General features: G+C 39.2%; 1 protein-coding gene across 1 annotated transcript in view; it reads left to right on the forward strand.

Moving 5' to 3' along the window:
- The window catches only part of TKT (transketolase), a 30,410-nt gene continuing 16,502 nt past the window's right edge, over positions 1-13,908 (forward strand). Inside the window, exons 1-4 of the mRNA XM_014056928.2 lie at positions 1-192; positions 4,864-4,981; positions 5,735-5,848; positions 8,136-8,233. Of these exons, the coding sequence (XP_013912403.2) occupies positions 86-192; positions 4,864-4,981; positions 5,735-5,848; positions 8,136-8,233 (437 nt within the window). The 5' untranslated portion in view covers positions 1-85. The remainder of the gene's footprint in view (positions 193-4,863; positions 4,982-5,734; positions 5,849-8,135; positions 8,234-13,908) is intronic.

Consider the following 13,908-nt stretch of genomic DNA (forward strand, 5'->3'; position numbering starts at 1 on the left):
GCCCTCCCTCCGCCAGTCGCCGAGCCTCTCTCTCCAGCTGCCGTCTGTAAGCCGAGCTCGCTGCCCGACGCGTTCCTGTTTCGCCATGGAGGATTACCATAAGCCCGATCAGCAGACGCTGCTGGCCCTGAAGGACACGGCTAATCGCCTTCGCATCAACTCCATCAAGGCCACCTCGGCGGCCGGCTCCGGGTGAGCCAGAGGGGGCTTGGGAGGGAGATGCAAGGCTGCAAAGCGCAGGGAGTGGGGCTAGGCGCACGGCGTCCCTTCAAGGAGGCCTGGCATCGCAGATGCTGGGAAGGGAGGAGAAGAATCTGGTACATCGGGGAAGCCATGCAGACGTCGGTTGCACTCCCGTATCGATCTTTCCTTCTCTTCCCACGTGCTGCGGAGGGGAGACTTGCCCAGCTCTTGCACAAGGGCGTGAAGAGTTGGGAGCACCGTTCAAATTACAGGAAGAGGCGGGCGGGAGAAAAGGTGGCAGTGAAGAAAGTCTATTTTACCTTTCGATCATGCTCCAGGTCCTCACCGGGGTACCACTCTGCCTAGCGATCATCCTGCTGTCAAACAGATGTTCAGAGCAGAGTGGCTCTATTTCCCCCTTCCTTCTTTCCTTTCCACCATTCCTATTCCTAGCACATCAAACAAATCCAGTTTCTGAAACCAGTAACACTAAGGTTTTGCTTCTGACAAAAGTGCCAGTGTGCACAATTGTCTTACAACTTCTACAAAACCTTCCCTCCCTTTCCATCTAGATTACTGAGTGTTAAGACCTGTTACCATGGGTTGAACTTTATAGAGTTAACCCAGAAATTGTTAAACCTTAATGTAGAAAACCCTACTCCATCAGTTCAGCTGTGCTTTTGACCTTAAAATGAATATCTCTGGATTGTAATATGAGAATACTGTCCTGGTTTTTTTTTAGTGGGATATTTCTCCCAATAAATTAATTACCTTGCAGCGGGGCCAAGTTACAGTGACCAGTTGTTACATATGTCATTACTTCTACTTTAAAAGCAAGTGAACAAAAGAAGATGATAATTTAGGAGATCTTGGATTGCACAAAAGCTTCAAGGCTGTCTGTGGGGTAAAATGTATTTTGAAATATAGTGTTGAAATAGACTTTTAAGCGTTGCTTATGTTTCATAATAGCTGCAATGAAGAAATGTTGTTTGAGAACCTTATGCTGTCTGTTTCAACTGCCACTTGCTGCTGTAGATGATTTATTTGATAGTAAAAGCATATGAGGAAGTTAGGTATAAACCAAATTTGCAGATAAAACATCTCATTTATTATTTTGTTTGTGTTTGCTTTTGTAATAGAATGTCAGAAATGCAGAACCCACCCACCCACCCCAAAAAAGAAAAAGGCATCTCATGCCTGGAAAAGTAGAAAGCATGAGAAAGAAGCTCAACCCCCCCCCCCACTTTATCTTAATTAGGTATAAGTTGAAACAAACTGCTTGACACTTTGAGGATTCTGTTAGGATGTCTTAAGCATTTTCATAAACTCCTGGTAACTCCTAACAGTGGTTAGCAAGTTCTGTATAAATATTACTGTTTTAAAATGAAAATCTTATTCGGCTTTAGAGTTTTTGTGTTTTGTTGTGTGATTATTTTTCATGTGGAAAAATGGGAAGTATATCTTACAAATAAGAATAAATAATCAATTTAAGTTTTAATAAACTTGATAAAGTAATAGCTGCAAAGAGATGGATTGTTACCTCTTCATTCTTTCTGTCAGAAATATGCACGTTGTATTAAATAGTGTTGGATACTGGCCCGTTTCTTTTGTAGAACGGTATTACCTAACTTGTGAGAAGTAAGTTCAGTTAAAGTGGAAAAATGAAGAAATTGCTTCCTCGTGATGAAGCAAAACTATGGTACTCTTTTTGGGGAAGTTGTACTGCACTTCATACTGTTGATGTGTTGTTGCAGTAGCTGTATCAAAATAGTATCCATTTTATTTTCTACAGCTAGACTTCCACAATTGTTAATGGGCTATGACAGGCTTGCAGTTTTTGTGTGATACAGCTGGACTGAAGAGAAGAAGGCTTTTGAAAAAGTTAATTCCCTAGCTACACAGATAGGAGTATCAGGAAATTCTGTGTGGCTAGCAGCGCCTACTTTAACTGGAAAAACAGTCATGGATAAGGCATTAGCAGAGCATCATAGGCAGTCTCAATTGTTGCTTCCTTTGTAGGTGTCTGAAATGATGCCCACTTGTTGCTTATCGTAGGTGTGCATCTTTAATCCAAGTTTGGGATGCATATTTATATAGTAAATACAAACTCAAAAGTTCCGGCTACCTGCTGTATGCTTTCAGTTTATTTTTCATTTCCTTTGGCTATTTTTGTCTTGGCATAATTTCTCCTGCCTCTGGTGGATTTTTGCTTAGTCAACTGTGCGTGTTAAACAGGAATTTTAGTATGCAGCTCTGTTTGATTTGGGTTTGTTGAAAGTGCTATTGTGTTAATGCAAACAGTTTGGGTGTCCTAGAGCTAACAGAATTTGATCCTTGAATGACTTGTTGTTTCAGAGAGTAAAAAGAACAATTAATTGATGGAGTATCTTAAAGGAATTTTTTTATAAGATAATTTTTAAAAAAACATATATTTCTAACATTTATGTTACATATATAAATTGAGCATACATAAATCAGTTTTCATAAGAACCTGTGATTTATTACATTTAAAAACTTAGATCATACTTTATAAACTAAATTCCAACGATAGGTGAAGTGTGAAACAAAATCCATTTATTCTGAGATTTTAAATACTTCAATTCATTTGGAAAATCGTATACAAAATGATAAAAATTGCAAGTCTTTTTTTTGTAACATCAGTTTTTTTGCAGTCAAATTATAAATTGATATTTCAATACATTGCACTTAATGAGATTTGCATTTCTAGTGATTAGAACTGTAAATGCAAACATTTACTAATGAGTAAATTAATTAGTTTTCAATATTTTTATTAATCCAGTTTTATGGTGCTATCATTTAAAGTGTTAACAATATTATAGGTCTTCTACAATGTAAATTAAAAATGTATTGATGGAAATATAAATGACCAGAGATATATTAGTTAAAACAGTGCAAACGTTAGCTCTACTATACAAAAGCCTGTGCCAGAATAAATATATTAATTTTAAGAGTTGATTCTGGTCTTGGGTAGTGTCTGTCGCTGATTTTTTTTTCCTGTAAATTGTTTTAATCTGTTTCTTTCCTTCTACTTGTTCACCAATAGGTTTGTTAAAATCTTTTCCCCAAAGCAGCAGTTCTTTAGAGAGATGGTTAAGTATAACATTTATAAGATCTAAGAAATGGGCATTAAGCAAGCATGTTAGGATTATTTATTAACTGCCATGTATAAATACACATACTAATTTGTGATGATTTCTGTCTTAAATTGAATTTCTATTGTGCAAATACTTACTAAGAGATGGACACTAACCTTTGTTTCTTTCATGTGTTTTAAAAGTGTGTTTGCATGTGTTTCAAAAATTAGTAGCATGTGTGATATTAATAAGTGGATTAGTCTTAAAGTATAATATATAATTGATACAATGATCACAAACATATTTTTCAGAGTTTTATTAATATGTAACTTATATAAGATGAGTTACATTTTTATAATGTTAAAATGCTAACAAGTAAAACAAATTAAAATATATAATATAGTTATTCTATAAATAGGATATTTTACCAAGGTAGTACAGAGTAATAGTTTAAGTCCACCAAGCTTATCTGCAGTTACACTGAATCATTACAGAAATGTATTGGCTTATTATATATGGAAACAAATAAATCTGCAACCTGCAGCATATCTTTCTAGGCAAAATGTTTGGAGAGGTAGATTTTTACCTGGAGCAGACAATTCTGAAGGTAATGGGATCCAAGCCATAAAAGACTTCATATTAAAAAAAAAAAATCTAGTTCGTGAATTGAACTTTGAAGCCAACTGGCAACTAATGCAGCTTCTGCAAAATTGGTGTTCCGCTGTATTTATTCTGTTTCATCCCAGTCAGCATGTGGGCCACTGCATTTTTGTGCCAGCTGCAGTTTCCAAAATACCTTCAGGGGCTGCCCTGTGTAAATTGAATTGACATATTCCAAGTGAAAGATGATAAGGAAAGGCATTACTGTTAGCCAGTTCATGCAACAACTGGAGACATTTGTGGGGTTCACCTAAAACTATAAATGTAGAGCAATAAATAGGCGAATGGTAATATTGTTTAAAATGAAGATAGTGTGTAGTAAGTGAGAGAACATTTTCTTACTGGATGTATTTTTTGCAAGCTTATTTCTGCATGTTTTTCATGTAAAGAAACTTGAAAATTAAAAATTAAATAATACACACACACATTTTATATAGACCAGTAGTTAGGAATTGTTATGTTCTTGGTAAGAGAAGAGGATTACCCCAGTTAAAAAAATTAAGAAAACAGGATTTATTTATTGATTGATTTGATTTTTATCCTATTACTTCATAAGAAACACAATGCAGTGAACAGAAAATATACTCTTTCCTCCTTCTATTTTCCCACCAGAACAACTCTGTTTAACTAAAGTAGGTTCAACTATTTATTAGGTAGACTTCATTAACACAGCAATTGCTGATTTTGATAGTACTAAAAAAAGAATGGTCCTACTGTATCTCTTGTTAGTAAGAGTAATAATTAAATATCCATTTTAGATAAAATAAAACAAGAATCTGCATTTACTTAAGATAGCACCATTACATATATGATATGACATATTTTCCAGTAGAAGATTAGAAAAGGGGCATGCTGGTGTTTCAAGTATGGAATGTTACTTGACAAGAAACTGCCGTTGTAAAATTTCATGTGTTTTGACTTCCAGCCACCCCACATCATGTTGCAGTGCTGCCGAAATTATGTCTGTGCTGTTTTTTCACACTATGAGGTATAAAGCACAGGACCCCAGGCATCCCAGCAATGATCGATTTATTCTTTCCAAGGTAAGAGCTAGAACGTTTTAGACACTATTTCCCCATTTTTCTAAATTAATGAATTTAGAATGAAGGTTCCACTTCTTAACATTAGTGCGGGAGAATAAATTCTACTGCAGAATTGTTATATAATGGTATCAGGTAAAAGCAAAGGGAGCTCACTCCGTTACACAGCACTAGGGATTCGAACTGCCAAACTTTCTGATTGACAAGCTCAGTGTCTTAGTCACTGAGCCACCTCGTCCCCATGTATAATGGTATAAAAATGTGGGAGGGGGAATTCTGTACTGACTTGTAGATTTTTGACAGCAAATTGTTATTGATCTGTTAGGACGTTCATTTAAATCAAGAAAAATTAGCCATCATTTAATTCAGATGGGGTAAACTGAGTGATCTTTACATTTCTGTGGCAATTCACTGTGGCTGAATAAATTAGGAATAGTCTTAATCCTGTTGCAGAGAAATGAATAAACAAACCATAAAGTTTTGTGGATTTTATATTGAGTTTTTTAAGATTTTGTATATAGATAAAACAAATTATTGTTATAACTGTTGTCTTCTCTTTAGCTTCTTTGGAGTCGGCCATCTTTGCAGTTTATTAAATTTGAAAGTTAATTTCTTTTGTTGCTCATTAACTCTAGGTAGGGGTAGGATTTTTTTGTATATTGTTTTGCAGATTATTCTAATCATTAATGTTGTTTCATGGTTGTGTGTTCTTCCTAAGATGTTTTGCAAATCCTAGACTTTTGTTTTTGCTTGTAGGGTCATGCAGCACCAATCTTGTACGCTGTTTGGGCTGAAGCAGGCTTCATTCAGGAACCAGAGTTGCTGAAACTGAGAAAAATTGATTCCATTTTAGAAGGACATCCTGTCCCCGTAAGTGTTTTAGGAACCATACTCACCTTTTAATGTGACATTTCAGTGACTCTTACAGAATCTTCTATGCAACACATGTGGTGATTTTAGCTAATAAAAATTAACTCACAAATGCAAAAGTGGATTGGACAAATAAAGAAAATTAAGGAATTTTCAATGAATTAAAACAAGCAAAAAAATTCTACTGCAAAACTTTGCTGTAATTGATTAATTAAGGAAAGAGAGTGCTTGTTATATACAAGCACATGTTAAAGTATATAAGTGGAAAGTTACATAATTGATGACATGAAACAAATGACATCATTTGCATCAATTTCATAGTAATGTCAATAGGCAAATGATGGAATTGCTACAATGCCAAATTTAGCCATTGTCAATCTCGATTACGTTTTGACCACTAAATTGTTTTGCAATCCAGGTATGGATGTCCTATTGCATTATTCCTGATGCTTTTATTCCCTCCATATATTGTGATTGTGTATCTTGGATTCAAAGATCTAATTTGATCTTTGGGATACAAATAATCCTCAATTTACAATGGCAATTGGGACAGGAATTTCCATTTCTAAATGATCCAGTTGTAATATGAAACCACATCACTTAGCAATGGCAATCACAACAGTCCCAGTTGCCATTGACAATTGAATCCCATAGTCATTTAGGTGAAGCAACATCTTGCCAGCTTACCACAACCAAAGTCAGCAAGAAAGCTGGCAGGATGTTGAAAGACCCAAACTTGTGGGCAGGTAAATGGTTGTGTGGGGGAGATGTGGCAAGACTTAGGAGGTTGCCAAGATGTGTGAATGAGGTATTGTGAGAGTCAGGAAGATTGTGTTGAGTGGCCAGTGTGGTTGGAGTGCAAAGGGGACAGATGTGCAAATGGAGGAGACTTATTTCAGTGATTTGCAACCTTCCCTACCAGTATTGTGACCCGCCAGTAGAGCTTGCAGCAGATTTGGACAGTGAGGAGGTTGAGGAGGAACATGGGCCAGTCCTGGAGTCTGGAGAAGGCTCTAATGAGGGCTCTCTCTCTCAGAGGCAGGAATGAAGCTGTCTGACAGTTATCAGCTGCCTCCAGAGGCAGACATCAGTGAGGCAGACAAACAGCTGGAGCCTGTTCCCAGTTTGTGCATGCACAGAATTGCCAGACAAAGGGAACAGCTAAGGAACAAAGGCCAACCCAAGTAAGGCCACAAATGGGCAATAAACGGCCCCTCCCTTAGGGAATAAAATAGGAGCAAAAGGGGAGTGGAGTTTGCAGGAGACAATTAGTTCAATTAATTGGTTTGTGACCCTCAGAGGCTCCTTGCCAAGTTTTGAAGATATCTACCTGGCAGCTCTCCAAGTCAGATGAGGTTTGTGGCTGTAAATTCACCCTTGAAAGACTTTGCTGGATGTGAATGAGAGGAATTCACAGCAAGTTAATAAAAAAGGTTTTTTTGTCAGGACAAGAAGTCTGCTTTGTGGTTTGGAGAAGGCGAGGTCAAAACAACCAGCTTCCCCTTTGACTTTCTGGAGAAGCTGGCAAAGATGGTTGCAAAAATGATCACATGATCACAGTGCACTGTGACCAATCATAGGTGCAAACAAAATGCCTAACACTCAGATCACAATCACAAGATCAAACTGCTGGTAGGACCATTGGACCTCCATGGACCTGCTGTTTCCTCTATTTGTTCAGTGTTATCATATCTTTGAAAAATCACTAAACAAATGGTTGCAAGTTGAGGATTTTCCTATATTCCTGCATCAATATAGAAGAACAAACACAAGGAGATATGCCCCAACTTTGTTCTGTTTTACCCAGCATCGTCTGCAAAACAGCATTGCGAAATTGCAGTACAACCTCTGTCCCTTATGAGTATGCATCCAAAACTGCAATACATACAAAAAGGAGTTAAAGCTTGTGTTGCTATTCCAACATTTCTATTTTCATAGGTCTTAACTCCTCTGATTACTCCTATTCCTCACCCAACTGATGTAAAAGGGGGGGGGGGGAGTTGCTTGACAAAATTATTACTACGATGTCCCAGGAATGCCTAATGATAATAAAATATTTCCTTCCTCTAATTCTTATTCTTGGTACAATCTTAATTCATGACAATATAGTAGTATGACCAGTGCAACTATCTTGTTTTGGTTATTTATTAATAAATATATTATACTAATGTTGGCAGTTCCTAGAACTGTCCATACTCTTTGGGTGTTTATGACAAAGGATTAGAGTCTTAATATTTGTAAGTTGGAGGTTCTGTTTGTTGGATTGTTGCCTTCTTGTTTGTTCTAGAAACAAGCTTTCACTGATGTGGCTACTGGATCCCTTGGCCAAGGATTGGGTGCTGCCTGCGGTATGGCTTATACTGGGAAATACTTTGACAAAGCCAGGTAATTTTATTTCCAACTTGTCTAAATTGTATAAAATTGAATGAATGAAGTTCTACTTATGGTTGATAATGATGTTTCCATTCAAAGTCTACTTCCTCTTTTAGATTTATTTCTAAGATTGCAGATAATGGTAACAGTCTATGTAATAGAATGAGCCTTTTAGTTCTGCATGCAGCTGCTTTTCAGTTCAATGAACAAACATGAAAGTCTTCTATTAACACTTGTTATTTGAATTTGCAAACTATGATTAATATATACCAGTTCTTCTTAACTTATATCTTGGAATAACTTTGCTCTTAATTTGATTATAGAACACAGAAATGCTAAAGTCAGCATATTGTCTTCCAGTTGAACGATAGTTTTTCCTGTCTCCATCCTGATATGTTTTATTTAGGCAAAAGCAGTTCGTAATCTTTAGTTTGCATGATGGGACTTTCGTTCAAAAGATGTTAAGGAAACATGACAATGTAGAACAAAAGTGGGTGTAAAGAAATAACAGAGTTATTGTATTATGCAATCCTTGAATTGCTCAAGGGAAGGAATGTTTGGCAATAAATCATTACTGGCATGAGGTTCTTCACATCTTATTCAAAAATGAATATCTAAAGTCATGTCTGCACTGGAAAATTAATACATCTTACAGAGGAAAAGATGTAATTTCAATCTGTACATATAACTAGCTTGAAAGCATTTCTTTGAACAAAGATTGACTGCTCTTATATAATCCTGCTGGTGATATTTTTATGCTTTTCTGCTTAACCTTGTTTGTTTGCTATTTCTAAACAGTGCTGAAAATAGCTAGCATTTGATAAGACTTTAACTTAACTGAGCTTAGCTTGCAAATATTTTTTTAATTTCTGTTGCCATTTTAGTACATTCATGTTACACAGACACACACACACCTGTATATAATTTGTACAGTATTTATGATGTTTGGGGAAAAGGACAAATCTTGGCAAAAGCAACCAACCTTCTAAAAGTAATTGAAAAAATATGCATACACCCAAACTATAATTTGTAATTTGTTTTAATTCATGAAATACTAACACCGTGAGAAGCTCATTTGAGGTTTCCAGCTTTCTATGTCTCTTGAATCTTTAACAGCTGTCCGGTAGATTAAAATTGATGGTGCCTTTCCCACAAGAGTGACAGGAGTTTTGGATTTCAACTAGTTTAGTATAGAGGTTTTTCCAGAAAAAGCTCAGTGTTCTTGAAATAGCAATATCCACATTAAGTAAAGCTGAATTAATATAACCCGTCTAACCTTTGCTATACCTACCAGTAGTTGACACAATAAGTAGGAATGTACAGATTATCAGAGGATACTTGCTTTGCCACCTTATTGTGCAAATAATTCCCTTTTAAGTTATTTATAAAGCAGTATGATCTCCTTACTTCTAAAAGTGAAATAAATCAATCATATGGAGGCTGTGGAGTAACGCTTTTCCATGCTATTAGTTAAAGTGCTCTTGAGCTGAGATGCTTCAGCATTGCTGTGGGAGTTTTTGTAGGGTCCACCAAAGCCACCAGCCTGATAGTGGCTTCCGTGGTCTTTCAGACTGGGCAGTTTGGCACATGATGACCAAAGCTATTCAGTCTGAAAATACTTTGGCTCGCCTAAAATCTGCCTTCTTCCAAAGGGCTGACCCACGTGGTTTGAGGATAATGAATTGCCTTGTCAAGTTGAATCTTCTAACAGCTTTGATCAAGAGAATCCTGTTACGTCCACAGCACAAAGTTCTTCATGAAAGTGAAGTTCAGTCACTACAAACAGGCCTAATAATCTTTATTATTTTGTGATAAAGATGGAGAGAAAATAATGTATGCTTCCTTTGAACACCATCTCCAGATGATTCATGCTAAGTAAACAAAACCCACTGCTGTGTCAAAAGACAAACCTGGAGGGAGATATTTCTTCCCAACCCAAAATATTACAGGCTATTACCTTCAAAGCTTTTGAAAAACATGCCCTTTTTTCCTTTGAAGTTAGCCTGATAATTGCTTTATTGTACATGAATAATATTTATTAATACCACAAATGAATTAAATACTGCAGCTGGACAACATTTTGCACACGTTGTTGGACTTTAGAGTCATTCTATGCAGTACTTGTTTATGTTAGCCAAAAGAATAATCAATACATTATATTAAAATAAAATATGTACTATTATAATAGCATAATAATATATTGTAGTCAATTGTATGGTTTCTAGTCTCCAGATTCTAGGCAGATTGCAATTATAAAAAAATGTTCTACCACTGCTAGGCATCTAAATGGAATGTTCCATCCAATAATCCATCAAAAAAACAATGGCTCTTACAAACATCCTAATTTTTAATATGGTGGAAGACATCCTGAACTGGGAGAGGCAAGCTGTTCCAAAGTAAGAGGAGTGCTACTTAGATGTTTCTCTAAGTATCCTACAGTGCTACCTCCTCTCTGCTATGTACTGGCTGGGCGGATTGTTTCTGGAGAAGATAATTTCAACAAATAGGTTTCATAAATGCCAATTAGACTTGAAAGTCTACTTGCAGCTAATAATGTATCCAAAGTATAGGTGTTACTCTAATAAACTGATTAGTTAGCGGTGTCAGCAGGTAGGCCAGCAACAGCATTTTGTGCCAAGCTCTAGTTCCCAGGTCACCTTTAAGGACAGATTCTTGGCAGCACAAACTGCAGAGGTCTAATTCCTCCAGATGACAAGCACATGAATCACTTTTGTGACTATTTCCTGGTCTAGTAAAAGGCAACTGGCAAGTCAACCGAGGTGGCTGGAGATTTTCCTGATCATGGCCTCCACCTGCTGCCTTAGCAGGAGCTGAGTAAAAACTGCAGATAGTTCATCTGCTTATTCAGGAAATGTATATAACCCCAATCACAGCAACAGGTGGAATCCAGGTTTCTCTGCAAAGATAATTCTAACTTCAATCTAAAGCTTTCACTGATTCTGCATCTAGAACTTGGGCTGTGTCTGGGAAGCCAGAAAAGAGGATTGAAACCAAATTTCCTATAACTCTTCCATTGTGATGGCCACCTGACTTCTAATATTTCCTGTGACTGTCACTACTGTAATCCTTCTCCTGCTCTCTAGCCCCCCTCAATCCCTCTAGCTTCTCTCAACTTTCATCCCTGACATAGTTTCTAACTAGCATTCCCCAAGTGGTCACTGAGGTCTAGGAAGAAGCTATGTGGACATCCTCTCACTATCTGTGCTCTCTACCTCCTCTTGCTTCTTCTGATTGCTGGACTTCCTGCCCTGGATTCTCTCTAGGGCAGGGATGTCTAATTTATGGTGTCACCTTGTTGCCAGGTGATGTGTTGCGACTTTTTTCTACTTCGCTAAAATGGGGGTGGGCTTGGCCAGTGTGTGATGCATCCAGTGTGTTTTACATCCCACCTCTGGGGAGGGCCCACTATCTTCCCTGCCTCTGACCCAAGTTGTGATCTTCCTTCATTCTGATTTTTGGAATTGTACCCAAGCTGCCAGAACTATTTAGTTTGAGTTTGAGTTTATTAACATTTATAGGCCGCCCTTTTCCCTGAGGGGACTCAGGGCGGCTCACATAAAATCAGGAAGGGGAATACAAACAATAACGTAGACACACATAAGTAAAAATAATAGGCAACATTCATTCATCATTCGGGAGGGGCGGCTATCTTTGTCCCCAGGCCTGACGGGCTAGCCAGGTCTTAAGGGCTATGCGGAAGGCCTGGACGGTGGTGAGAGTACGAATCTCCACGGGGAGCTCGTTCCAAAGGGTCGGAGCTACTACTGAAAAGGCCCTCCTCCTTGTAGTTGCCAGCCGGCACTGGCTGGCAGATGGAATTCAGAGGAGGCGCAATCTATGAGATCTAATTGGTCGCAGGGAGGTAATTGGCAGAAGGCGGTCTCTCAAGTACGCAGCTCCACTACCATGAAGGGCTTTATGGGTGACTAATAGCACCTTGAAGCGCACCCGGAGATCGACAGGTAGCCAGCGCAGCTCGCGGAGGATAGGTGTTATGTGGGTGAACCGAGGTGCACCCACAATCACTCGCGCGGCTGCGTTCTGGACTAGCTGAAGTCGCCGGATGCTCTTCAAGGGCAGCCCCATGTAGAGCACATTGCAGTATTCCAGCCTAGAGGTCACAAGGGCCCGAGTGACTGTTGTGAGAGCCTCCCGATTCAGGTAGGGTCGCAACTGGCGCACCAGGCGAACCTGGGCAAATGCCCCCCTGGTCACAGCCGTCAGGTGGTGGTCAAAGGATAGCTGTGGATCCAGGAGGACTCCCAAGTTGCGAACCCTCTCTGAGGGGTGTAAAATTTGACCCCCCAGCCTGAGTGATGGAATATTGGTCGAATCTTTGGGAGGGAAGCACAACAGCCACTCGGTCTTTTCTGGATTGAGTACAAGCTTGTTAGCCCTCATCCAGTCCATAACGGCCTCAAGGCCTCGGTTCATCACGTCTGCCGCTTCATTGAGTTGGCACGGGGCGGACAGATACAACTGGGTATCGTCCGCATATTGATGGTATCTTATCCCGTGCCTGCGGATGATCTCTCCCAGCGGTTTCATGTAGATGTTGAATAGTAGGGGGGATAAGACCGAACCCTGAGGCACCCCATATGTTAGGGGCCTAGGGGTCGATCTCTGCCCCCCCACTAACACCGACTGCGACCTGTCCGAGAGGTAGGAGGAGAACCACCGCAACACGGTGCCTCCCACTCCCACCTCCCGCAGTCGTCGCAGAAAGATACCATGGTCGATGGTATCGAAAGCCGCTGAGAGGTCAAGGAGAACCAGGATGGAGGGATGTCCTCCATCTCTGGCTCTCCAAAGATCATCGGTCAATGCGACCAAAGCGGTTTCTGTGCTGTAACCGGGTCTGAAGCCTGACTGGAAGGGGTCAAGATAGCTTGCTTCCTCCAAGGACCGCTGGAGCTGGAAGGCCACCACCTTCTCAACAACCTTCCCAAGAAAGGGAAGGTTGGAGACTGGGCGATAGTTATTAAGAACAGCTGGATCCAGAGATGGCTTCTTCAGGAGGGGTCTCACCACCGCCGCTTTTAACGCGGCGGGGAAGTTCCCCTCCCGAAGAGAGGCGGTAACAACCGCCTGGATCCAGCCTCGTGTCACCTCACTGCTGTTAGTAGTGCTGTTGTGATTTACCATTAATGAGCTATTGAGTGGAATCTTGTGATTTCTTTTTGCTTTGCTTTTTATAGACAAGAGCTGTCTCAGAAGAGAGCAGTTTTAGCTGATAACCAAGAAGGGTGGTGCTTCTTCCCATAAAGGAGAGGGATTTTCATTTGAATGGCAATAAGAAGGAGGAAAAGATTAAACCATTCTTTGAATGGAAAGAATGCTCATGGGAAGCTGCTACTTGTTTAAATAAACTACAAGCAATTAGCATTGTATTTGTTTTGGAGGGAGTGAAATTAAAGGTGTCATTTCCTTGTTATATGTGGAAACGTACAAATGCAGTTTGCCATATTGAAATGAGGAAGTAAACTGTACTTGTTCTGCATGGAAGAGCTGCAGTTTCTCAATAGTTTTGCTGAGTCACAGTGATAGTGTTTTAAAAGACAGCCGAGCTTTAGAATCATTGTTAGAACCTCTGGTTTCCTAAGATTTTCTTCACTATTTGACCTTAACATATCATAACATTTCTTTAAATATCCATGGGTGTTATT

This window comes from Thamnophis sirtalis, unplaced genomic scaffold (genome assembly GCF_051295495.1).
Source record: "Thamnophis sirtalis isolate CommonGarterSnake01/CBP01778 unplaced genomic scaffold, rThaSir2_p1.2 scaffold_3, whole genome shotgun sequence".
Classification (NCBI taxonomy): Eukaryota; Metazoa; Chordata; class Lepidosauria; order Squamata; family Natricidae; genus Thamnophis; species Thamnophis sirtalis.